General features: G+C 36.0%; 2 protein-coding genes across 3 annotated transcripts in view; both read left to right on the plus strand.

Annotated features, from left to right (window-relative positions):
• LOC107660182 (dual specificity protein kinase CLK4-like) overlaps positions 1–1,712 on the plus strand; it is a 23,045-nt gene extending 21,333 nt beyond the window's left edge. For both annotated transcript variants that reach the window (XM_016449431.1, XM_016449432.1), the window contains exon 13: positions 1,195–1,712. In XM_016449431.1, coding sequence (XP_016304917.1) covers positions 1,195–1,359 — 165 coding nt within the window. In that variant the 3' untranslated portion in view covers positions 1,360–1,712. The remainder of the gene's footprint in view (positions 1–1,194) is intronic.
• A 626-nt stretch (positions 1,713–2,338) lies between these two features.
• Positions 2,339–25,765, plus strand: part of LOC107660183 (collagen alpha-1(XXIII) chain-like) — a 142,852-nt gene continuing 119,425 nt past the window's right edge. The window contains exons 1-2 of the mRNA XM_016449433.1: positions 2,339–2,928; positions 3,851–3,920. Of these exons, the coding sequence (XP_016304919.1) occupies positions 2,656–2,928; positions 3,851–3,920 (343 nt within the window). The 5' untranslated portion in view covers positions 2,339–2,655. The remainder of the gene's footprint in view (positions 2,929–3,850; positions 3,921–25,765) is intronic.

The raw sequence follows: 25,765 nt of genomic DNA on the forward strand, positions 1-25,765 counted from the left end.
ACGCACTGTTTAATGTGTTTGAGATGTGCTGTTTTCCTTAATGCATAACTTACATTTCACAGGTATATTCTCCATCTGTAAATGTTAAAAAAGCCATGGAAATATTTCCATTTTGCTGTCAGAACTGCATGAGCCTTCTGCTTTGCGGTGCTCTCCGCTAAACTTCACAGACTTCATTTAAAACGAGCGCCGCCGTGCGCACGTGCACCAATCAGAGGGAGCATGAAATAGGAGCGCAATAGCTCTGACTAAAATATACATTTTGCTGAAATATTTGTAGTTGGACAATAAATGTGACATATGTAGAATTTTAAACCTACCAGTAAGTGTATTTGTATGATAGCACTAACTGTAAAGTGTAATGGGGTAATCAAAATAGCCTTTATACTCAATTAGTCTGTGCTTTTTATTATTTTCATTTTTAGTTTAGTAACTTTAACTTCTGCTTTAAAAGGATTATTTTTGTTTTTAGATTGTAATGTTACAATGTTACAATGTAATGTGATTTTAACCCTTTTTTTGCACATAATATACATGCTTGCAGCCAAAAAATACAGAGATACTAATTTTTGCTCATATCGCCCAGCCCTATACAGAAGTGTACTGGAATTTTAATTAAAGTGTACTGGAGTTTTTTTTTTTTCTTTTTCTTTTTTAAATAGCATTAAAAAAAAAAACTAAATAGCAAAAATGAACTAAACAGTTACGGAAAACAGTAAACTGTTTACTCCCACTACACCCCCGTCCCCGTCAAACCCCCCAGTCCCCCATGCCCGCCACGCTGATGGTACTCACAAAAAAATTTCCAAGGTTGGCAGGTCTGATTTCGTCTCCTCCGCGTCACCCTGTAGCGCCATTTTGGAGAGTATCAGCTGGACGTAAACAGCGTATGCTGTTCTGTGTTTATCAATTACGGTTGAACCCCTGATGTCACATGGATTATTTTACCGATCTCCTTGCTACGTCTTGCTACAACATTTCAGTTGTATTGCTGTTTATGCAGGGTCAGACAGCTCTCAGATTCCATCAAAAATATCTTAATTTGTGTTCCGAAGATGAACGAAGGTCTCACAGGTTTGAAATGACACGAGGGTGAGTAGTTAATGACAGAATTTTCATTTTTGGGTGAACTATCCCTTCAAGACATCTAGAAACACACAACTTATGAAATATGACTTTTTAATTTTCTTGCAGCAATACATGGCCTCCAGTAGCTCTGACCATGTACAGCTGTTTGATCTCATAGAGAGGATGCTGGAATATGACGTCACGAAGCGGATCACCCTGGATGAAGCCATCACCACACCCTTTTTTCGTCTCGATGAGGAAGACCAAGAAATAAGTGATGGATTCTCTTGATTTTTGCTATTGTTCCTCTCTGAGAGAGGCCGTTTCAGTTGACTGTATCAGTCCTCTGTATAGATCATACACTGCCCTCTTCTTGTTTATATTTATTGTGCTTGTTTTTCCAGTTTAGGGTATGTGACCTATTGCTCTTGAGTTCTTCATTGATTTGTGCTTGTGTTATCGGCATCACATGACAGAATAATGTGTAACTGTGAAGGGGCAAGGTTTTAGGGTATTAAACATGTACGATAATTGTCATAGATTTGTTAGCATTATCAATATAAACGTAGTGATAATTGTAATTCGTATTTGATGTCTTTTCAGTTTTTCCTTGATTTTTAAATAAAATCGGTTCATGATCAGTATTGTTTGTCTCATGCAGGTGTAATGTTCTCAAGTGGGCAATAGGGGGCGGTAGATCACAACTTAATTTTCACATGCAAAATGTATTTCTGCTTATAGGAATATGGGTTTATGAAGTATTGTCGACGGGGGACAGTCTAAACGTGGTTTAGGGATAGTTTGGTTTATATTTTACATGTATTATATGCATATGCGTGTGTATATGTATATATATATGTATGTATATATGTTGTGTTTTTTTTAACAATAAAGCATGTCAACATATTCTGTTACACCAAATACACAAAATAATGATCTTTAAAAAAGCATCATATGACCCCTTTAATCATTTTTCGTTATCGTCATCGGATGAAGCATAGACATACATTAATACTGGCATTATTTGTCGATTATACGTGTATATATCTGGACAGTTTGGACAGCTGTACTACGGGCGCAAGACGAACAGAATGCATCCGTAAAATCTAAAAGAAATTAATTTTAAAATGTCACTCCACTAAATATTGTACAGACTAATTCTCACACTGATTCTGCGTGTGGAGAAAACAACCTGAAATAGAGAAAATCTCTCATAGATTGTTCACAGCTGCTTTTGGACGCTCTCCGCCGGTCGTTACACACACACACACACCGCGCTGAATGTCAAAGGAATGTGTGTGGCTCAATACCTAAAGAGCGCCCTACCTAGACAGTATTCGTAAACGTCACAGGCGCGCGCAACATTTTGGCAATTTGAGAATCTATGAATCGACACGCGTCTACGACAGACAAAAACGCTGTTCACTAGGTAGTCAGCATTCTAGGTTTTGGGACACACTCATGCTGTTCAAAGCACCGTGTGCTGCTCCGCGCTGCTCAGTCTGACAGCCACACCTCATCGATTAAGATCTGATCAATACTAAAAGTCATCTAACTATCGGAAACTAACTGGAGACTTTTAACAGCATGGCTCAATCTGCGGACGGAAATATAGAAAGCAAACAGAATGCTGCGAAACCGCTTTATCAGCGCTATTTAGTGTCTTTTCCAACCATAGTGTGTTTAGTGTTATCGCTGAGTTCAATAGCGGTGTGTTTTCTCATGACTTTCAAAACGCATCAGATGGAGAGCAGGCTGCGCGAGCTGGAGATAAAGATGACGGACATCTGTCAAGAAGCATCCAAGGACGTCTCTGTTCCACAGGAACTGCGGAAATCCCTTGAAACACTCTTACAGGAGGCAAGCATTTTAATTCTTCATAAAGGAAAGCTGCAACATCATATGTTTCACGTGTTTCTGTAGTATGTTATCCAATTTAATTTAGGCTCTGATTAATTTCCCGCTGGTTATAATTAATCCCATTAATCAACGCATAGCCTGCTCTTTGTTGACAGTGAGTTTGAAAGCTGTTTAACTAAGTAGTAAGGGCAAATTCACACATTTTTTTAACCAAAATAGTATGAAAGCTGAAAACATATCTATCTATCTATCTATCTATCTATCTATCTATCATAAAGGATTATATATTTATATAGCTTATAATTCTGCATGTGCAGCAACAGGTGCGTTTATGTGATAAGTGATTTTTAAATTAATAAACATGCTTAATTTATTTTGATTTTATTGGTCAATTCTTTTACTAAAGATAATTCTTCTCATTGTGGTGTATTAATTAAAATAAACTAAAGTGAATGTGCTATATATTCTTTCCCCTTCATATGTCAAGAATTACAGTATTTATTGCAATATATATATACAGTGTGTGTATATATATATATATATATAACACATTTATGTTGTAATATAGTAAATTGTGTAAAATCAACATAAATTACAAACGTGTAACATCTTAATAAAAGAATGCAGCAGAATAATCAGTAGGGTACTATGTAATACAATACTATTAGTGTAATCATACTATGTTGTTTGCCAGTGTTTTTATAAACCTTTTTAACTAAGCGGTAATGGCAAATTCACACCTTTTTTCCTCTGCAACCATGTAGAACCATGACCACCATTGACACTTCTGGTGTCTCTTCAATATTCAGATTACTGCTTAATCAGGATGGGTTTATTAATGACTGATTCTTAAAATTTGACCTTTGACCTCTACCCAAAATTTGAATCATTAATTTTCTCCATGTTGTTTATCATATTTCAGAGGGTGAATGAAGCGATGCCAAAGTTGCGTGTGGCGAGAGACGTGACACAAGACTGCAACTGTCCTCCAGGTATGTCCATGAATCTGCTCTCATAACAGACTGTTCAGTTCCAAAACGTGGGATGAAACCTGATAGAAACTGTGATAAATTCATCTATGTCTTGTTCTTGAACACTGATTGCAAAGCTGTGATGTGGATGAGAGGAGGGTAAATCAGTTGTAGATGGATAGAGTAGAGAACTGAAAGTGCAGGTTTCTGAGATTTGTCGATCAGATTAGATTCTGATTGCTCAATTTAAGCATTTTCCTAATAAATATTTTTGGATAAAGATGCTTAACTGTAAAGTCAGTTGATTTCCTACATAGCTGTTGTAGTTTCATGTCTCTCATATCATTCTTTTAAAGATACCTTAAATGTTTAATGTCTGTTTAGAAGTCATATAATTAGCCTTTCATGCTTTGAGTTTATTTAGTGATAATATTGGCTGACTGGAGTCGGGACGTCAACCAGCCCTAAAAATTTGAATAAGCGTTTGTTGCATGCAGGGTTTCTTAAGGCAATTACAAATCGCCATGATTATAGTTCACTTTACACAGCTCTGTTCATTTCCAATTGTGATTATAAATACAGAGGGAAGAAGAAAACGTGCAGCTGTTGTATATTGATGAATTGGTGGTTGCGGAGAGTTTTTTTTGGGCTCCTCTGTCACAAAATGTGGTTGTTAAACATGGGGTTGGTGATAACTTGAGTTTGGGTGCATTGAGAAACTTCGAGGAACTGCTGTCCTTCTTTTTCACAATCACTCTTTACATCGAGTCATGGTGCCTAGAAAATCCAGTGTTTCCATAAATGTATGCCGGGGATGTATCACATCTGAGGGGAGACATTGATGTCGCAGGACAAGAGGGAGGTCATAAGCATCTGTTTATAGGTTCTGAGCGTGAGTGTGTGTGTGAAGGGGCCTCAAGTATGCGTCTGTGTGAGTGTGTATTTCTGTTTGTTTGTGTGGGTACTAGTGCCGCAGATGGCTCAACAGAGGCACCGAACTGTAAGGTGAGACCCTTTCATTTTAGAAGCAATGGTTGCCACTTGAAACCTGAAGCGTTTTGAGCGGTCCTGGCAGGCAGGATCAGAGGGAGAAGTATTTCTGTCTCCACAACAGACATGAGCTCAAAGCTCTCGCCACTGGGCAGGTTATAGTGTCGCCTCCTACAGGAGCTGCTTGGAAGGACACTGATGAGAGGAATAGTTTAAAGAGCAGGTCATATGGGTTTTTGAAAAATAGCTCTTTTGCAGTTTATAACGTAGCTATACTTAAATGAAAACAATCTGCAAAGTTGTTAATCAAAAAAGTGCATGATAACTTAGTCACGTTAGCACTCGGCTAACGTATCCACCATTATTTTTTAAGTGTTTACAGTTTAGCAGCTAAACTTTAGCTGTGGGCATTCGCTTGCATAAGTGTTTTGTATTTTATGTCATTATTATAAGAACGGATTGGAGCACTATATTATTGTTTTATGCAAAGGTGCTTTGTCAATGGTAGCGCTCGCTAACTTGCTCAAGGACTCCTTTCTGTGCCAATCACAGCAGGCTTGGCCAGCTGACCAATCAGAGCAGAGTAGGCTTATGGAAGGGAGGGGTTTGCTCCGAACTTGCTTGGAACGAATCGTTTCTAAATCATTGGCAAATGATTTACATTTCTAATATTAAATGTATATTCTGAGAAAATTACAATGTTTTCTGACCTTAGATGCATTTAAACCTGTTGTAGGGCACTCCAACACAATATTTGGACACTTTAAAATACCATATGACCTGCTCTTTAAAACCTGAATTACTTTATTTGTTCCATTGAGCACAAAAGTTGATTTTATTTTTTTTCCAATGCAGTTGCAATTAATTATGCTTTTAAGCTTCAAAAAGGATCCAAAACACCATAAAAGTATGATAAAATACGTTTTTCTGTCTTCTGAAGCCATACAATTGCTGTGTGGGAAACAGAATAAAATTTGAGAAAACAATTTCTTTAAACTTCTATAATTTTTTTCACCCTTTTTTCAACCTTATTTTATTGTTTATTATTCTTATTACGTTTCATTCTGCTATAAGTTAAAGAACCCATATCTTATTATTGTTATTATTATTATTATAGAGATTGTTTTTATATATTATTATATGACATTTTTTTTATTGTGTAAGGCTTTGACAACCCATACATTAAAAATAAGATTTGAAAAAAAATAAATAAAATAAACCCATACATTATTATTATTATTATTTTAGGGCTTTTACCATTATTATTGATTGCGAAAGCCTTTTAATAAAAATAAAAAAAAAGATTTAGAAAATGGAGAGAATTAATTTTAATGTAATTAATTGATTAATTATTATTTTTTACTATTATTGAACACACCCTTGAAGAGTTGAATTTTTAAAATTGGAAAGAATTGACCGTGCTAACCACAATTGTGATGTTTTTTTTACTTTTTAAAGTTTTTCAAAACTGTAGAAATGCACTTGCAGGAGTTGTAGAAGGTCCCTGTCATGTCTTTCTCCTTAAACACATAGCTTCTTTCATTTCTACTTCCTCTATTCATTTCCACGGCAGAGTGAGTTCTCCCTAATTACCTGTCGACTGAGATGGTTGTCCTTGCATGCTAAACGATTCCCCGTCTGTTATCACCCATTTCCACCAAACACCAGGCCCTGTTTGACAACAAGCTGTAACTCTCAAATGAAAGCACGAAAGGTCTTTAACTCCCTGTCTCATTTTTCAGGCTTGCATGTTCTCCTTCACTCTATTTAGTCCTGGGAAAGGTTGGACAAGGTCAGGGATGCATTTCTCCCCTTTCCTACATTCATTGCCCTAAGGATGTATTGTCTTTCGTCACCCTTTTTTGAAAGTCGTCACCGTGCAACATGCTCAAGTCTATTCAGGAAACATCTGAGCTGTAGGTGTGGTGTGTGTTTTGTAGTGATTGACTGAAGCCAGGGGTCTCTTTGTCTTATGCCTATTTCACTTGAAGAAATGCTGATTAATTGATTCATTTTTTAACACACTAATACTTTGTGTAAATGGACTAGGATTATCTGTGTCCTGTTAGTTGTGTATAGTGAACCTGTAGCTCAAACAGTACAGCATTGCATTAGGAATGCCAAGATCATGGGTTCAGTTCGCAGGGAATGCATGAATTGATAAAATGTGTTCATTAAATGCAATATAAATGGCTTTGGATAAAAGCATCTGCCAAATGCATAAATATAAATGCATTCCATGTTTTGCCTAGTCTCAGCCTCAAAAGTCATGCTCATGGACCACCTGCTGAAAATCTGATGCATGCTGCACAGAAAAATGGCTAGCAATTTCTTGATCTGGCAACCTCAAATCTGATTTGCTGGCTGGTATCTAAATGATGCTTCACAGCATTATGTAGCTCAAACAGCAGAGAATGCTACTGATATACCAGGACTGAGGGTTTGATTCCCATGGAGCTCATTAATCAAAGGAATCGTTCACCCAAAAATGACAATTTGCTGAAAATGTATGCACCCTCAGGTCATCCAAGATGTAAATGAGTTTGTTTCTTCATCAGCTTTGGGGAAATTTAGCATTTTGCACCAATGGATCTTGTGCAGTGAATAGATGCCGTCAGAATGAGACTCCAAACAGCTGATAAAAGTGATCCACTAAAACTAAAACTTTGATTGGTCACTTTGCATGTTAGTCAAACAACCTTTTCAATCAAAAAATGCAACTACTAGACTTTGTGCTTCCTTGATGTCAATTCACATTTGCATGCGTATATGGGAGACTGGAAATACACTCATTCATAGACATTTTGCATTCCGTTGCAAATGAAAGTTCAAGTTTGGTGAACTCTGACCTGGCTTTGCATAGTCAAAGTCTTAAGTGGACTGAAAGAGTGGCCAGGATATCATACAGTAGCCATTTACCCATAGTTACACAGTTCTATCAGGCGCATCAAAGCACAGCTGAAAGTATTGGGCTCGTCTCATTTGAAACAACAGTGAAATACAGCGTTTCATATTTCGCCTGCTAGAGATTACAATATTAAACACCAGTGAATAATTCATCTCCGGCTTGTTAATGACTGTAAGTGGTATTAACATACAAAAGTTGTTAGAAAGGCTTAATCTGGATGGGTTTTTAGCAGCGCTCAGAAATCAGAGAGGGTTTTGGGTGTGGCAGTGGGATCTGATGGACTCAGCACTGTATTTACTTTCATCCCTCCAAAAGGTCCGGCTTAAAATATCCGGCCAGGGCATGTGCATATGTGTAATATCTCACTAGGAAGTGGTGCAATTAGATATGCTGCCCACGGCTGTGCAAAAGAGATGGGACATTCAACTAGGAATTAGGACTTTCCTTCTATTACACACGTACACATACTCACACTTGTTTAGTGGTATGCAGTTATGAATGCGCACATGCACATCTGTGTAGAACTGCTATAGAAAGCAGTGCTGGTTTTGCTGCAGGACTCATTTTGCACTGAATGTCAAGTGGCGACACTAGTATTTTCACTGTGTGATTTTTATAAAGTAAACATAATAACTTCTATATTGTTAGAAATATTTCAAGATGAACAGTCATGTTTAAATCATGTTTAGAAAAATCATGTTTAAATGTAAGTATCATATATAAGATATATCAGGATTTTGAGGAACTGTTGTTTATATGCTTTTTTATGTAAGTAGTCTGTTATAAAGATCTCATTGATTTATATTACAAGCTATCAGTATTTTTTGGCCATATAAATATCAGCAACTGCATGAAATTGCATATTTTTTCTCAATTTGCAAAAAAAAAAAAAAGTTTTTTTCTACTTGAATATGAGCTCCAGATTCTATATTGTACTATAAAAGGCAAAACGCCTGATGTATCACATACTGTATGTAGCCTATGGTATTCAACAAAATCACATATGCAAACTTTTGTTTAAAGATTTTTTTTTTAAATAGTCTTTTTTTTGTGATTAAGATTGTGATTAAAAATATTCTGACAATTATTTCATGTCAGTTTCAAACTTTTAATTAATTAATTTCTTTATTTATGAATATAATTAATATTTATGAATTTTTTATTGGCATATAGTCTTGTTTTCTCCTGTCTTGCATTTTTAGGCCACGACCCACTATCATTTAATGTTAAGCCATCTTTTATATTACTGATGATATTGAGCACTTATGTTCTGGCAGTAGTCAGCAGGTTAAGAGGAGCAAAGGATGTTGACCCCAGTCTCTGTGTGGGTGGCACGACAGGCCTCTCAAAACGTTCACCTTTACTTGTCTTTCAACAGCCATCTTATTAAAGTTTGCTTTGTAAAACCACACTCTTTGCATTCTTCCCTCTGAAAAATAAACAGCTCACAGGCCTGTTGGTGGAGTCTAAATACTTCAACTGTACCGACCCCAACCGCTTATAAAACATTTCTAGCTATCGGTTCACTGGGGCAGGCGGTGTGCTCAAATTTATGGTTTAAAAACAATTTGAAACCGCTTCAAATGCATTTAACTTCTTTAATGTGACATATTTTGAATTAAAAACAATATTCAGTGGGAAATTATGTATGTATGAATCATGTACAATAACATGAGTGACATTAAAGTGACAGTGATTAAAGTAAATATATTGTAAAAATGTGCTTCATCCAAATGAACATGTAGAAATATGATTTAATTTCACATTCTGGCTTAATGAAAACACAAGCCAATTTCAAGGCTCATACTGCAAGTAAAGTAAAATGAAATAAAATAAAATAAATAATTTTTACAATTAAATATTTTAATTATATTTTGTCCTTAAAAATTAACAAATGCACCTTTATCCAACTTTTTTACAGCACTGATCAGTTGATTTAGATTAGAAAATTGCTTGTGATGTTTTATTGCCTGTAACTGTATGTTTACGTCACTTGGGCTCAACAAATAATAGTGAACAAACAATATTATCTCAATATATCTCGCCATTTTTGTCTGCAGGCTAGTACTGTACAAGGAGTATGATTTGTCTTTGGTACGGGGGAGATTTGCAGTGTGGCATCTCAAACAGTCTCTCAGCATAGCTTGCAGTATTAACTAAAATAGAAGGCTCTGCTAACCCTCATGTGCCTGATGACCTTTACTGTCCCTGGAGTTCAAGGCTGATAATGCGGCGAATTTATTAAAGCATGTCTCTTTTTCAGACCCAACAAAGACAGCATGGGAAATTAATTTTGTACAACACTCTTGTGCAGTGGATTGGGTAGCTTAGCCTCATACACCATGATGAAACCTCATATAGAAAGGTTTCATTACTGGCATTTGTTAAAAATGATTTAATTTGATCAGATTTGTGACCATGTGTGGGCCGCATTCCAGAATTGTATTCCTCCGTGTGGAGTCTGACACAGCGCTCTTACTGTAGGTCACTAAATTCCAGTGCGCCAAGGTTTTGCATGGGAACGAGAGGCGCGGGTGGGGGAATGGAAGTGATTATATTGTGTTAAATTTCATTATTGAGAGTTACAGGTGACATGGAAAGTTGCCATTAAATTTAACGAGGGAGAGCGTGAAAAACGGTTAACACTTTACGCTTGTGTGCATCAGTTGCTTTGAGCGGCTTACCACCTTCACACAATGGATTCTCCTTGAACTCCCACCTTGAACCTGATCTCAGATCTGCATCTGTATACAGCTGCATGCTACTGCAATGTGCACTTCTAACTTTCTCAAGTAAGCTTTCTTGATTAGACTAGGACTTGGTGAAATGGCAAAGAACCACAATATATTTTTTTCATATTGTTTATATTGGTATTTATCACTACATTTAATAAATCTATTACGTTCTGTTGACATGTTAATTTAAAAAAAGTTCCAAGTGCAAGCTGCCTTTTAATATGCAGTCTAAAATGTCCCTGATGTTGATATGAAAAAATTCAAGCGCTATCCTGGCTCACTCTTTCTCAATCTGCTGTCACAGCGTGAAGTTTGAGAACATATTACTGGCTTTTAATGAACATAACACATCAAACATGCCACTGAACTTCACTTGCATGTCTCTGATATCACTCTCATCCAACACACACACACACACAGACACACAGACACACAGACAGACAGACAGACACCTGTCTAAATTGCAGGGAGCTGTTCTCGCGCCATTACCTCAAATCCTGTTTAAAATATCTGAACTTATTTACTCTGAATTTAAATTGCAGTTCCTACAGCTGTTTGGCATTTGACCACATACGGATCCTATCCCGTATGAATTCAATACTGAACCCAAATTTTGTTCCCTTGACAAGGCTGGGCAGCTTCATACCGACTGGGAAATCTGATAACTGCTTGCATTTTAGCGACGTGGACTTGATCGTCTAGATCAGTGTTTCTCAACCCTGGTCCTGAGCGCCCCTCAGCACTGCACATTTTGTGTGTCTCCCTAATCAAACACACCTGAGTCAACTCATTAGCTCATTAAAAGAAACTCCACGACCAGAAATGGGTGTGTCAGATAAGGGAGACATACAAAATGTGCAGTGTTGGGGGGCGCTCAGGACCAGGGTTGAGAAACACTGGTCTAGATGTAGGACTTGTGCCAGATATTAAAATTTGTGCCAGATAATACAATTTTAAATATTTTATCAAGCTTTTCATTTGGTGGATGATGAAATGTATAAAAATGTATTTTACAGACTTCTATCCACACATACACACACCTTGGCAATATGTCCAAAAACAACAATATATATATATTTTCATATTGTTTGGCATTAATATTTATCACTAAAATATTACTAAAATATTAATCATAAAAATACACTTATTCAGGAGACCTAGCTATTAACTTAATTAAATGCATGGTTGCAAGATAAATCTTCTGATTTATTTATTTAATGAAATATTTTAAGTTACAAACATTATTTTGATACTTAATACTGTGTATGAAATTGTAATAACTTAATCAAATGGTCTTGATAACTTAATAAAAAAAAAAGTCAATTAAAAAAAATTGTTTATGCTACAAATTTATGCTAAACATTTAAGCATGTCAGTGAGCCAGATGCATTTCTTAGAAGTTTAACTTTTTAAAATTTGAAAAGCTTTAAAAAATGCTTTTAGAAGTTTTTAGAACGCTGTCTTGTGGAAAATGCTGCAAAATCCTGCAAAATACGCAAAACGGTCAAACATGTCCATCTAGCACGTTTACATAGAAAAACTAGTGCTGTCAAATGATTAATCGCGATTAATCGCATCCAAAATAAAAGTTTTTGTTTACGTAATATATGTTTGTGTGCTGCATATATTTATTATGTATATATAAATACTGTACACACACATGCATGTAAATATGTCAGAAAAATATGTCATGTTTATATATTAAATAGATTTATATATAATATAAATTATATTAATATAAATATATACATGTAAATATTTTCAAAATATATATTGAATGTGTGTGTATTTATATATGTATAATAAATATACACAGCACACACATATTATGTAAACAAAAACTTATTTTGGATGCGATTAATCATCAAGGTCCAGAAACATAGCAAGGACATCGGTAAAATTATCCATGTGACATCAGGCATGTGACATCTTTATTCAACAATTAGTCTCCTCCACGTCACCCTGTAGCGCCATTTTGGAGAGTATCCACTGAACGTAAATTGCGTATGCTGTTTTGTGTCAGCTGCGCCACGTGGGATACGTTGTTTTCATTCAAATCAAAGCGTAAACGATGTAAACAGCGTATCTGCGTTGCACAGCTGACACAGAACAGCATACGCAATTTACGTTCAGTGGATACTCTCCAAAATGGCGCTACAGGGGGAGGAGACGAATTGTTGAATAAAGTCGTTATTTTATTATTTTTTTCGCTCTAAGTATTCTCGTAGCTTCGTAAAATTACGGTTGAACCCCTGATGTCACATGGTTTATTTTACCGATGTCCTTGCTACATTTCTGGACCTTGATCGTGTAAGGACCCTTGCTGTCTATGGGAGGGTCAGACAGCTCTCAGATTCCATCAAAAATATCTTAATTTGTGTTCCGAAGATGAACGAAGGTCTTACGGGTTTAGAACGACATGAGGGTGAGTAAATAATGACAGAATTTTAATTTTTGGGTGAACTATCCCTTTAACCGTTTGATAGCACTAAGAAAAGCAATGCAAAATACAATGGAAAATACATTTTGTGAGAACGGACTCTTACAAGAATGGAGAGACCTGAAAATATTATAGAAACGTTTGACTTAGTAAGCAGTAAGCAATCACCTAAAAACCACTCAGAACATCCTAGCAACTGCATAGCAAAACCCTGTAAACCATTCATAGCACCCTAGAATCTGGGGAAAAAATTTACACAGGAAAGTACTGCTCATATTTTCTATAGAAAATGTAAAATTTGGTTGTATTCACCATTTCTCATATGTCTACATGTTTGGGATTTTTTCAGTGGACCAAAACCCAAACTGATCTGAAACATGACTGTGGTAGTCACATCTGTCTGTAACATTCAAACCATCAAACCTAATTAAACGGTCCTTATTTAAATGAATGAATAGCATATTTTAAAATCCAATGATACAGCCTGGAGATAAATGGTGTTATTAGATCTTTTGAATTATTTAAAGATAAACACAGAGAAAATTTATTTAGACACGGTTTACAGTGATACTTTCGTTCCTGAATTATTTAAGTCATTTGTGCTCCCTTGATATACACTTTAAAGACTAACAGAACTCTGATTTTTCCTCACCGCTTTTGAGGCCGTTTACAATTAAGTATCGATCTATCCTGTCGTTCCCTAACCGCAGTCGAGTGAAGTGTTCTGTCGTAAACTTTCAGCGTAACCTCTAAAATCCCATTTGGCAGGAGGAGTGCTTTTATAACTTTCAGGTTGCAGTAGCATGGGCCGCCCTGGACCTCTGCCTGAGTAAGAATCTTTCAGCTCCTGTTAAAAAAAGTTAGTGCTTGTCTTTCTTCTCAATGTGTAAATGTGTGTGAGCCTGCATGCTATCAATGTATGTGTGTGTGGTTTTCTTCATAGCCTTAAATTGCACGCATGAAAAAAATGAAAATACATGAGCTTGTAAGCTAATTAAGATCATTAAACAGAGTTATTTTGTGGTACTGAGCAATTAGACATACAGCATTGCCTTTAATTAATGTTTTTTTTACTGTTAAGCCAGGGATTACAAAACTTTTTTTGTCAGCCGATCCCCTTTGGCCTAAAATATTTATCTAAAGTACCCGTGAGATTTTCAAGTTAATATTTCAATCATTTAAGAACTCATTCACATGTTCACAGTTCTCTGATGTCAGTTAATAGTCACAAATAAAATATTTTTAGTAAGTGTTTTATTTCATTTTAAATTATGTATTTATTTTAATCTTACATTTTTGTGATTCAACACAATATATATATATATATATATACACACAGTGTATATATATATATATATATATATATATATATATATATAATTTATATGTGCAGCTTTATTAAGGTAGATTGTGTTTGCAATTTTTCTGAAAAGAAAAAAGTGCTTTAAACAAAAAATAGTGTAAATAAAACAGGTCAGTGGAATTTAGTTGCTATTTTTTGTGCATCTTTCTCTCTCAGAAAAAAAAAGTACAAAAGCTATTAGTGGGGAGGTGCCCTTTCAAAAGGTACATCTTTGTACCTTATTTACCCCTATAAGGTGCATATTAGTACTTTAAATATTCATATTAGTACTTGAAGTGTACATTTTAGTACCTAAATATTAGTACCTTTTGAAAGGCTGCTGCCCCAGTGACAGCTTAGTGTTGAACAAGGATCAAATCAAATACTTCTGGGGGGTCCTTCAGCAGCTATTGAGATGAATGCTAATGGATAACTTTCTCCAGGTATAATAGAAGCCTTTGATGCTAACCAGCCAAACCTTGACTCCTTGTATGGAAGAAAGCAGGAAGAACAGTCACGTCTTCCTGATTTGAGCATGCAGTCTTCATTAAATAAAAAACATAAAGAGCTGACAGAAAGTGAGCAAAACATGAAAACAGAGAGATGTGACAGACAGATCCGGATCAGTGGATTGAAGCAGCGTCTTAATTGAATACAGCGGAAAGAGCAGACAAGCTCATCATCAGAACATGCAGTCTTCATTAAATCAGTAAAAACAAGAACGGATTTCCTCAGAACAACTAAATGAGCATCTGATGAAATCATACGGCACTTTAAATGATTCTTAAATCACTCATTGATATGTCTAATTGGATTGACTTGCCAGGGGAAGTTCTCAAAAAACAGTTGGTGCAGATTTGAACAGGCTTTTGGGCTTTAGCTTGGCTGTCTTTCATTAATGTGCCATATTTTCAAAAGAGCTTCCAAGTGGTTGCCATGTGTCCGAGACCCAGACTTTTCATGCTAATGAACCCTGAATACATTGTTGAATCTGAACAATTCATAAGTCTGCCTATAATTTCTTTTCTTTTCTGAAGACATTGTGAGTTGTGCTTGACTGTAGAAAAGTCACATTGTGTTTGCCAAAGCGTGTGTGTATGTTTTTTTTAATAGTTTGTAGACTTCCTAATTTTGATTCATTTCTGATTCATTTGGGTGGATTTCAGTTATACTGTCCAATTTTCTTGCATACAGAATACATTTTCATGCTGTAAATTGTACCTTTTAACTTGTTAAATTACACAAATAAAACATTAAAAATTAACTAAAATAACTAACTTGCAGTTCAAATGCTATTTGTTTTATCAGATATAGTAAACAACCAAAAACTAAACATTTATTTAACTTTAAATTGGATGTCCATCAATTACATTGCAATGTGTATAATTATTATAAAATCATATATCATAAACACATGAACAATCTATATATTAGCTTCATCAGATTCACAAGTTTATTAATGAAACATCCTTTTTGACTGATTCAAACAGTAACGGCTGTCTTTTTGAATGATTCAAGAACAGGTTTGTATAAATCATTAGTTTCTGAATGGAGTTATCATACTGATTTCACTGTATGTTGTTGAATCACTAAAAAGAACTGAAGTAATTTGTTCGTAAATTGGGCTACACAGTTTGCGCTGTATGTTTTTGATTCACTGTAAAGAATCAGTTCATAAGAGTCATTTGTTCATTAAAAGAACAGCAATGCATCTATTCCAAATCTCAAAGACATGAGGCAACATTAGTCATAGACATGCTGAACTGCCTCAGAAATGGGCAAAATCCTGATTTTGAATGTTGTCCAACCTGAGACTAAACACCAAAGCAGGAGTTCACTAAGAATGAATTGCATGCATTCCCTTTGTTGATTTAACATTGATAAACTAAGGAAAATATGCAAATGTGTGCTATATTGTGGAGGATGCAGACACACGTTACTTGCATCTGTTAGTATCACTTCATCAATTCAGTCCAGATACCTTATTTGATTTTTTAAAATGATTATGAGCTCATTTAATGTGTGCATGGCTACACAGAGCATTTACTTTGGTCTGATTCATTAACAAATAACTTTCATGAACTGGTTCTTTACAGTGAATCAGCAACACACAGCACAGTCTTGTAGTCTGATTCACAAACAAATGACTTGTTCTTTTAGTGAATCAAACACATACAGCATCACCAGTGTAGTTTGAGTCATGAACAAAAGACTCTAATGAACCTCTCGTTCAAAAAGACTCACAGTCTAATGGATGTTTCACTGAATGAACTTGCTGAATCTCTCAAAGCAAATATATATGGATTGTTGTTTTAGCACACGATTATCTAAAGAAAATATTAAAATAAGGACTCTTTAAAATGATTATGAGCTCATGTACAGTGATTACCGTACATTTAGTTCCTGGTTAAACTGGATTGCGGGTGCTTATCGAATAACACACAAGATTTTAATCTGAAATACCACATGCAAGTGGTGCAACTGTTTAATGAATCCAAACTCCAAACTGTCTATTTGCATTTTCTTGAAGTGAGCCACTCAGTCTAAAATGACCAGAAGCAAACATCCTAAAAGGATGAATACCATCATGTTTTATTGTTTTGCTCAGCGCTATTGCGCAATCACCCACCGCTGTCTCACAGTTGGGGCTGTAAATGGTGAACTGCTGATGGACAGTTAGCAGTAGCTGAATCCTTAGAGGAGAGGCCAGGGTAATGAGGTCATCTGATACAGCCTGTGCGCTGATGGAGGTCTGGTCCTTAAAGAGCAGAGAGGGGGTGAGGACAGCGGGATATTGGGTTCAGGAGGGGTGTGGGGGAATGGGAGCGGGTGTTGCGTTGGTCTAATTGTCCAGCGAGGCCTGCAGGAGGCCCTGAGGGTATGTGCTCAATGCTGACATGTGAGACATATTATAAACACCATCATCCCCAATGTCACCATCAGAAGACTATAAATCCACTTTTGAAAAGTTTTATTTTATGAAAATACCTAACACCATACAAACAATTTAATATTATACACAATCAAAATATATTGTGCAAAATACAATGCAAGTCAAAAATAAATCATATTTTATTACAAAAAAAAGCACAATGACGTTTTCAATATTTTATCACATGGGCACCTGTAAGAAGGACTGGATCAGTTCTCACTTAAACACATAAGTGCTACTCTTTTGGTTTACTATAATATTTACCTGAATTAATGTGATTTTTGCAGTCTGTGTGCTGTGAAAAGACTGTGTGTGTACTACAAAAAATTGTCTTTCTGTTGAGTTGTCTTCGCACGTATAAACAAACATACAGTGAGACAAATATGGTCTGATTCACAAACAAACAACTCTCTTGAGCCAGTTTCTTTTAGCGAATCAAAAATATACAGCATGACCAGTGTAGCTTGATTCATGAACAAAGGATTCCTATGAGCCGATTCGTCTAGTCAGTAATAACGTACGACCAGAGTAGTCTGTTTCACAAACTTTGACTCTTACGAGCAGGCCCGTAGCCAGCTATGAGGTCACCGAGGTCCGGACCTCCTGTACATTTTTCATGTTCAAAAATAAAATTTGTTCTCTTTAATGACTAATTTGCTGTTTAAAACTCCTCATATGAATGTATGCATGTATAATTAAGTTTAGACAGTTTGCAAGAATGTTTAGCGTCCATGGTATTAAAACGATTGCTGCCAGACGCTGCCGGAGTGGAGTGAGTTGAGTTGAGTGAGAGAGTTGTGAGTGAGGGTGCGGGCACAGCCTCCGTGTTGCCAGATCCAGCTATTATAATCATTTTTGGACTTGTCTTTTCCACTTAATTTGACACTTTAGAAAAATAGGCAATTTAGGGTCAGCAATATCTTTATCTTATCTTATTTGCAAAGATTTTAAATAATTTCGCTTTATTTATTTTTCAGTTTTTATAGCAATACCTGGCAACACTGCATCGCCGGCACTTAAACTGACAGCAATAAAAAAAGGCCACGGATAGGTTATTGCTGACAGGATACCACATTCGGTAAGGCAAACGCAAAAACATATCATGATTTTATCTGTCAGAAACGTTATAAACGCTGTCAAAAACAGTAGCATTTAAAGGGGTCATAAGATGCTGCTAAAAAGAACATTATTTTGTGTATTTGGTGTAATGAAATGTGTTTATGCGGTTTAAAGTAAAAAAAAACGCATTATTTTCCGCATACTGTACATTATTGTTTCTCCTCTATGCCCCGCCTTCTGAAACGCGTCGATTTTTACAAAGCTCATCGGTCTGAAAAAGCGAGGTGTGCTCTGATTGGCCAGTTATCCAGTGCGTTGTGATTGGCCGAATACCTCAAGCGTGAGACGGAAATGTTACGCCCCTCACCATACTGTGTTGATGCCTGGTCCGGCCGGAGCAACGACACAAAAACATGAAAACCCATTACAAACGAGGCATTTGTTGCATCCAGTGGGGACATAATTGCTTGTAACACTCCAAAGAGAAAGGAAAAAATTAAATTGCATCATATGACCCCTTTAACACTAGTACACAGATCTGTAGAACAAGTAGGTTACAGAATGAAATGAAATCAAGCACTAGCCATGAAGAAGTCTATGCTATTTTCATTCAGTAGGCTTATAGTAGTTAAATTTTCACAAAGTCATGCTAAGAACATTCATAAGAGCACTAGACAAAGTTATCATCTATATAGCAAAGATTATTAATGAAAACTATAACAGTAATAAATATTGTTGCATGATTAATAAACAACTGATAAAATTATCCACCCCTAACCTATAGTAAAATATTAACAAATTTTGATGCAATAAATGTGGTATAATTTAACAGTGTTCATCCCTCCAAAACAGAGAAAACATCTTTCACAAACATCTAAATGTCTGTCTTAAAAGAGATACAACTCATTATACACTAAACACTTTAAAAGAAGTGTTTAGTGTATAATGAGTTTGTGACGAGTGGGGCGGGGCCGAGAGCCGTGGGAACGGAGCGTTTTATCCTTCCGGAGCTCCTCCGTGGGACTCGAGACCGGTGAGTGGTGCAGGTGTCGCTCATTATCAATTACTCCACCGGTCTCGCTCCGTTCCCACGGCTCTCGGCCCCGCCCCACTCGTCACAGAGTTGTATTTGCAGGGGTTATTATAGCACAATTCTTAACCCCACCCCCAGACCTCACTAATTTTCAAACCCTGGCTACAGCCATGCTTATGAGCTGTTTCTTTTAGTGAAATAATCACATACAACACAACCATTGTTGTTCGACTCACAAATAAATTACTCTTTTGAGCCAGTTCTTTTTAGTGAATCAAACACATACAGTGTGAGCAATATAGTCTGATTCACAAATAAATGACTCTTATGAGCCAGTTTTGTTTAATGATGTAAAAACATCACAGCTGCGTCCCAAATGACGCACTATACACTATGCACTCATACACTATGTGCACTACTTATGCAATATGTACTCAACCATGTATAGTATAAATTATATAAGGTTAATTTGTCATTCATAATCGGAGTCTGATAGCCCCTCCCCCTACGGTGCGTAATTAAAGCTGCGACAATTGAGTGCATAAAGTGTCCAACATTCCACACTTAATTTTTTCGGTTATTTAAGTGCATCATCCGGGTATTTAAAGTGTACTTTTTCTTTTTGGAATTTTCAGTGTGAACGCACTACCCACACTATTTATACTACAAAACGTCATAGAATAGTGCATAAGTACGCGATTTGGGACGCACCTCAAGACTATTGTTTGCTAATAATTGGTCCATAAGGACGAGCTACTGGTTTGAATCATTTGAATCCTTAAAGTGGTCATATGATGTTGCTAAAAAGAACATTATTTTGTGTATTTGGTGTAATGAAATGTGTTTATACGGTTTAAGGTTCAAAAAACACATTATCACAGCGTCACACACGGCGGGCTTGAGAACGGAGCGGCCGGCAGATTCGACGAAGGAGCGGACGGCGGGCTTGCGGCAACCACATGTGACACAGCGCTTCGTCCACAGCACGAAGTTGATGTATTTCCTCAGCGACCAGCACAGATCAGCTCTAGGCATGACGAAGCGGATATTGTCCTCTTTTGGAAGGCCAAACAAAGTAGTTTTGCTTTCACAACGAAACACACAGCGCCTTCACGACATGGTGGCAGCAACAATACTACAGCGAGAATAAAAGTTACGCCTTCTTTCTTTGCGTGAACATTTGAGCGGCATTATGCAAATCTTCCCACATCATGACATAGACATGTGGGGGTGTGTTAGAACGAGCCGTTTTAGGTAGGCGTGGTTGACTCTTTTAACTTTTATAAAGAATATCTCTTTGGATTTGAGACTTTAGTCTTTGCAACTTTACAGATCTTCTTTATGCACCAAGAGCTTGTAACACTTCAAAGAGAAAGGAAAAATTGAAATCGCATCATATGACCCCTTTAAAGCTGCAGTTCATAAGTTTTGCCTTTTTGTTGCCTTCTCTGTTTGAAACCTGCAATTGCAGTTATTTGTGGAACTTTCATCTTTACGTGGGTTGTGCATGGACACGGCTCCTCAGCGCAGATGAATCTAATGTTTTGAGGAGTATGTGTGGCTGTCACTCACCGCACCAGTGTGGATATTCACTGTACTTCGGAATCACAGATTCTACATGTTGAAAGTATCCAAATCTATCCAAATAAGAATTTTCACTGGAAAATGTCATCTGAACGAATAAGTAACATATCTGCCACTTTTGTTCTGACCAACTGAGGGAAAAAAAAGTATTACAATGCATTGCGCTACCAATGGTGATTAAATCTAACGATTGCTTAGCTCATATCACATCAAACCATTATTGTTTTTATACTTTGTTCTCAAAATGTTAACGTTAACAACATCAGCATTGCGTGACTATGTGTATATAGTGTGTATTAGCGTTACCTGTAAACTACTGGTGACTACGGGTGAATCTCCAGCTGTCAGATAATTGTCGTATGGACCTCCACCATCAAAATGATAAGTTTAATTATTCCAGCTGCTGAGAGAAGGGCTATTAATGATCCACCACCTGCAGCATCCTCACATGCGATTTAGCCTAGCCAGGACTCCTTCTTTATGTTTACAGACGCAACGTAATGAATAACGCAAAGACGAACATCGGCGTGCTTTTATTTCCCACGAAAACCTACCAGTACCACTCAAATTAGAAAACATTGTTACAAGCTTACTGTTGGGAATCGGGCTAAGGTAAGGAGATAGTGTTGAATACTGGTTGGTTTTGTACTTTCCCAAAAATTTATTTTGGATCATTTTTAACCAAAAAAGTTACAGACTGCAGTTTTAACTGAACTAAATCATATCGGTTAGCGAATCAACATCTGACTCGCTTACTAAACTGCAAGTTGTCATTTTTAGTCAGTATTTTTGTGTCAGTGTATATATTAAGATCTTAAAGAAATGTATGTGTAGGCACAATTTATATGTCTACAAAAGTATTTATGCCATGAGATCAGAAGAAAAGGTAATTTTCAAGATTACTGAAGATTCAATCAAGTATCCAAATCTTTGACTAACAGTGCAAGTTCGAAAATGAGCCATTATTATGCCCATGATGAACAAGAAATAAGAACTTTCATACATTTCACATGCCTTCGATAGGCTTAAAATATCTTGAACTGAGTGTCCAAAAAACAGTCAGAATAAACCTTAGACAGACAACAGCTGACAATCTGTCAGCATAGCAAAGTTACTAAATATACTGGACAATTATTCTACCACACAGGACGGGATCGTTTTCTGTTTTCCTCCACCTGTTGACAGTATTATCCTCCACAGCTCATCTGATGTCCACAGATAGGAATAGATGACTCTAATTCACCTTCTATGAGGTCAAAACACCTTCCACACACACACAAGGGTTAAAACAAATAACTTTTGCAATACCAAACAGCAGGTATCACAAGGTTAAATGTAATAATTAATGTATTTTATACGGTGGTTTACCACAGGGTTTGCTGCCAAACATTCATACACACTTAAGAGCTAAACCTTACAGTCTGGGGATTCTGGGACCGCAAATACTCAAAGATATTGGCTGACTGCATACCATAGAAATTTTGTGGTTAAGAGTGTTCACCAATGCACAGTGAGAGCTATGCAAAACATCTGGGAAACCGTATATATATATGTATAGTTGGGTCCTGATGTTTGACATTTTTTAACATATCAACCTGGAAGAGCAAATTGCATTCTTGAATATCATGAGATTGGGACAGGGTTGTTATAGTTAACTAAAACTAAGACTAAAACCATAAATAAAATCAATGTTAACAATGTTAAGTTACCTGAAAAGGCAGCATTTCTCATTTTTATTTAGTTTAGCTTTACGTATTAAAATAACTAAACAAAAAAACGAAATAAAAAATGACTATATAAATTATATAGACATACATTAAAAATAACAAAAATCATCAAAATGACTAACACTTTAACTCAAAATTTAAATGAAAAAATAAATACAAATAAATTCTAAATATCAATAAAAACTATAATAGTATTGAGATTGGAATTAATTCCCAATTTTTAGGCCATACATTTTAGAGCCACACACTTCTTTTAAAATGTCGTAAACATGAACACATCACTCCAATTCTTGGATCTCTACACTGGTTTGTCAGAGAATAGACTTTAAAATTCTCCTCTTTGTATATAAATCCCTACATAACCTAGCTCCTGTCTACCTCTCTGAACTACCTAATCTCTACACTGCATCTAGAAGCCTACGATCCTGTGACCAGGCTTTGTCAATAGTCCCTCACGTTAGGCTCAAGCGTAGAGGGGAGCGTGCATTTGCGGTGGCAGGACCACGACTTTGGAATACCCTGCCTTTAGAGATTAGAATGGCCCCTTCTCTGTCTGTTTTTAAGTCATTGCTAAAACCTATTTGTTTTTGTATAATCTTGCTCTTCTGTAAAGCACTTTGGTCAGCCTGGTGGCTGTTGTAAATGTGCTATACAAATAAAATGAACTTGAACTTGAACACACTGTCAAATGTTCATCAGTTGAAATGTTCATCAATCTTTATTTATTTATTTTTATTTTTGGAGAAAAGATGTTTTAGTTTTATTATATTATTTTAATAAACATCTTTTATTCCCTTTTTGTCTAATACTGGGATTTTGTTTGCATTACCAACTCTAACTTAAGACCATTAAGGATCATTCCAGGCTCATTTAAGAACCTTTAAGACAATCCACAAAGAAACAGCAGGCAATCACAGTAATTGCTCATTGAAGCCAGTCATTGCTATTAAAACACATTTAGATGGATTTTTGGCTCAATATCAACAAGGATTTTAGCAATGCTGTTCTGATTAAATGCTCCCCTACTGCATACCTATAGCATATCTCTCTCATTAACTCGCTCTCGTTACAGAACTCTTTGCATTTAGTCTCAATCCTTACAACATTTATAAACAGGCTACTGATAAACACTGATTTATATGACACATTTGAGAGCACTATACTGAACATATAATGAGGATACATAGTCTTTTAGCACAAACGTCATTGGATCTCTTTGGACTCCTCAAGTTGGTTTACTCATGTCTGTTGTGTTGAGCAAAAGGCAAATTAATGACGACCCCCTAAAAGCACGAAGCCATTTGCTGTAAACTCTGAGTAAATTCAACAAACCCAGTTTTACAGAGGTAATAAAAAAGACTACAAACCATAGTATTTCCGTTTCATAGTTCCCACAGACAAAACAAAACATGCTGAATCCATGAAGGACACAAACTAATAACCCTGTTTTAGAGATTGAGAGAAACAAAACAAATACACATTTATTTTGAACAGATAACAGTAACTGTTACAGATAACAGTAACAGATAAGTAAGCTTGTTGTAATACCTGCTGTCCTTCGCAATTGTCTACTAATGGGAAGAGTTTTACAGAATGCTTACAGCACACATCTGGATCTATGAAGTACGTCACCAGAGCGTTGAACTTTCAACCAGTAATCAACTGTTTTTCATCTGTTTAAATGAACGATAATCTTCTATAATTTGATAAGATGTGGTTTAAAGATAAAACTTCTGTTGAGAAGCTATCAACCTGTCATTAATAAACGTTACAATCTTTAATCTATAGCATTTTCTCAAAATGCAACAACTCGATTTTTTTGAAAGATTTAGAAAGAATGACTTGTAGAAAAGAAGAGAGTATCCCGTACACAAATATATGTATATATATTAAATATCCATATATGAAATATATTATCATATGAAATAAAGATATATATGAAAACTATTAGAAATCAGAACAATTTCATATTAACATATATATCTTGCCATACAAATATGCATGTTTATGTATATGCATTTTTTTTATATTTGTGTCATGTACATGTATATCCATCCTAAAACCTGTCAATACATGTTGATAATATATAAATAAACATAAAAGATAGACATGTTTAAAAAAATACATGAACATGTATAAACATACAGATGTATAAACACAGATTGTTTTTATGTTGTTTTAATCAGATTACACTGGTTGAGCTGTATGTTACTGAGTTTAGCTTGTGTTTTCTTGCCATTATTTCGTGGCACATATCCTTTTATCTCATCACATTAAATTCAGACTGCAGCTTTTTTTCCTTGAGGCTGTAAATTCAGCAATTTGTTTTGATTCAGTTTAGTCTTGACTAGGGTTGGGCATCGAAAACCGGTTCCATTTTAGAACCGGTTCCAAATTTCCAAGAAACGGGTATTCGATAAGACGCGTGCATTTCGATTCTGCTTAACGATTCCTGCGTTCGCATTTTAATGTGATTAAAAACAATTTAAGTGCAGGAACGGAAAGAGCTTGCACCCTGTTTGCGTGCAGCGCACACGAAGCGCGAGCACAGAAAACAGGTCGCGGTACGGGTTCCCGGTTTGTGTCCGTTCTCGAACCGTTCCGTGTATTTCCACTGTAGAAAAGGTTGTTCCGGGCCGAAACTGACTTCTTTCATATTTGTCGACCAATATGCAGAAAACTACATCAGTATATCATCATAAACACAGCCGTGTTAGTCTTACGTGAACGTAAACAGATGAGAAAGAAAACACACATGTACAGTATTTTTAGATCTGCGTGCGTTCGGTGTTAAAGAGACAGCAGCCTAATAAACACGCTGCCTGTCATTAATGTTAATCAAAGAACAAAAGAAAATCATTCACTGATCTCGACTGAATATATTTAATAACTTTAATTGATTAATCTATATTTTATTTATGAAACGAAAACTATGCAGTGTTTTTAAACTTTTAATTACAGTTTCTGTACTGGAAATTTTGTTCAGTGAAACACTGAAATATAGACAAGAAAAATTGATCATCCTAGATAATTATACCTAATTTTAAGTGTAATGTGTGCTTCCCGAGCAATGTCTTGGGTTGAGGATGTGTGGGAATGTAGTGATTTTCTTACTG

Source organism: Sinocyclocheilus anshuiensis, unplaced genomic scaffold, assembly GCF_001515605.1.
Source record: "Sinocyclocheilus anshuiensis isolate Anshui unplaced genomic scaffold, SAMN03320099.WGS_v1.1 scaffold888, whole genome shotgun sequence".
Classification (NCBI taxonomy): Eukaryota; Metazoa; Chordata; class Actinopteri; order Cypriniformes; family Cyprinidae; genus Sinocyclocheilus; species Sinocyclocheilus anshuiensis.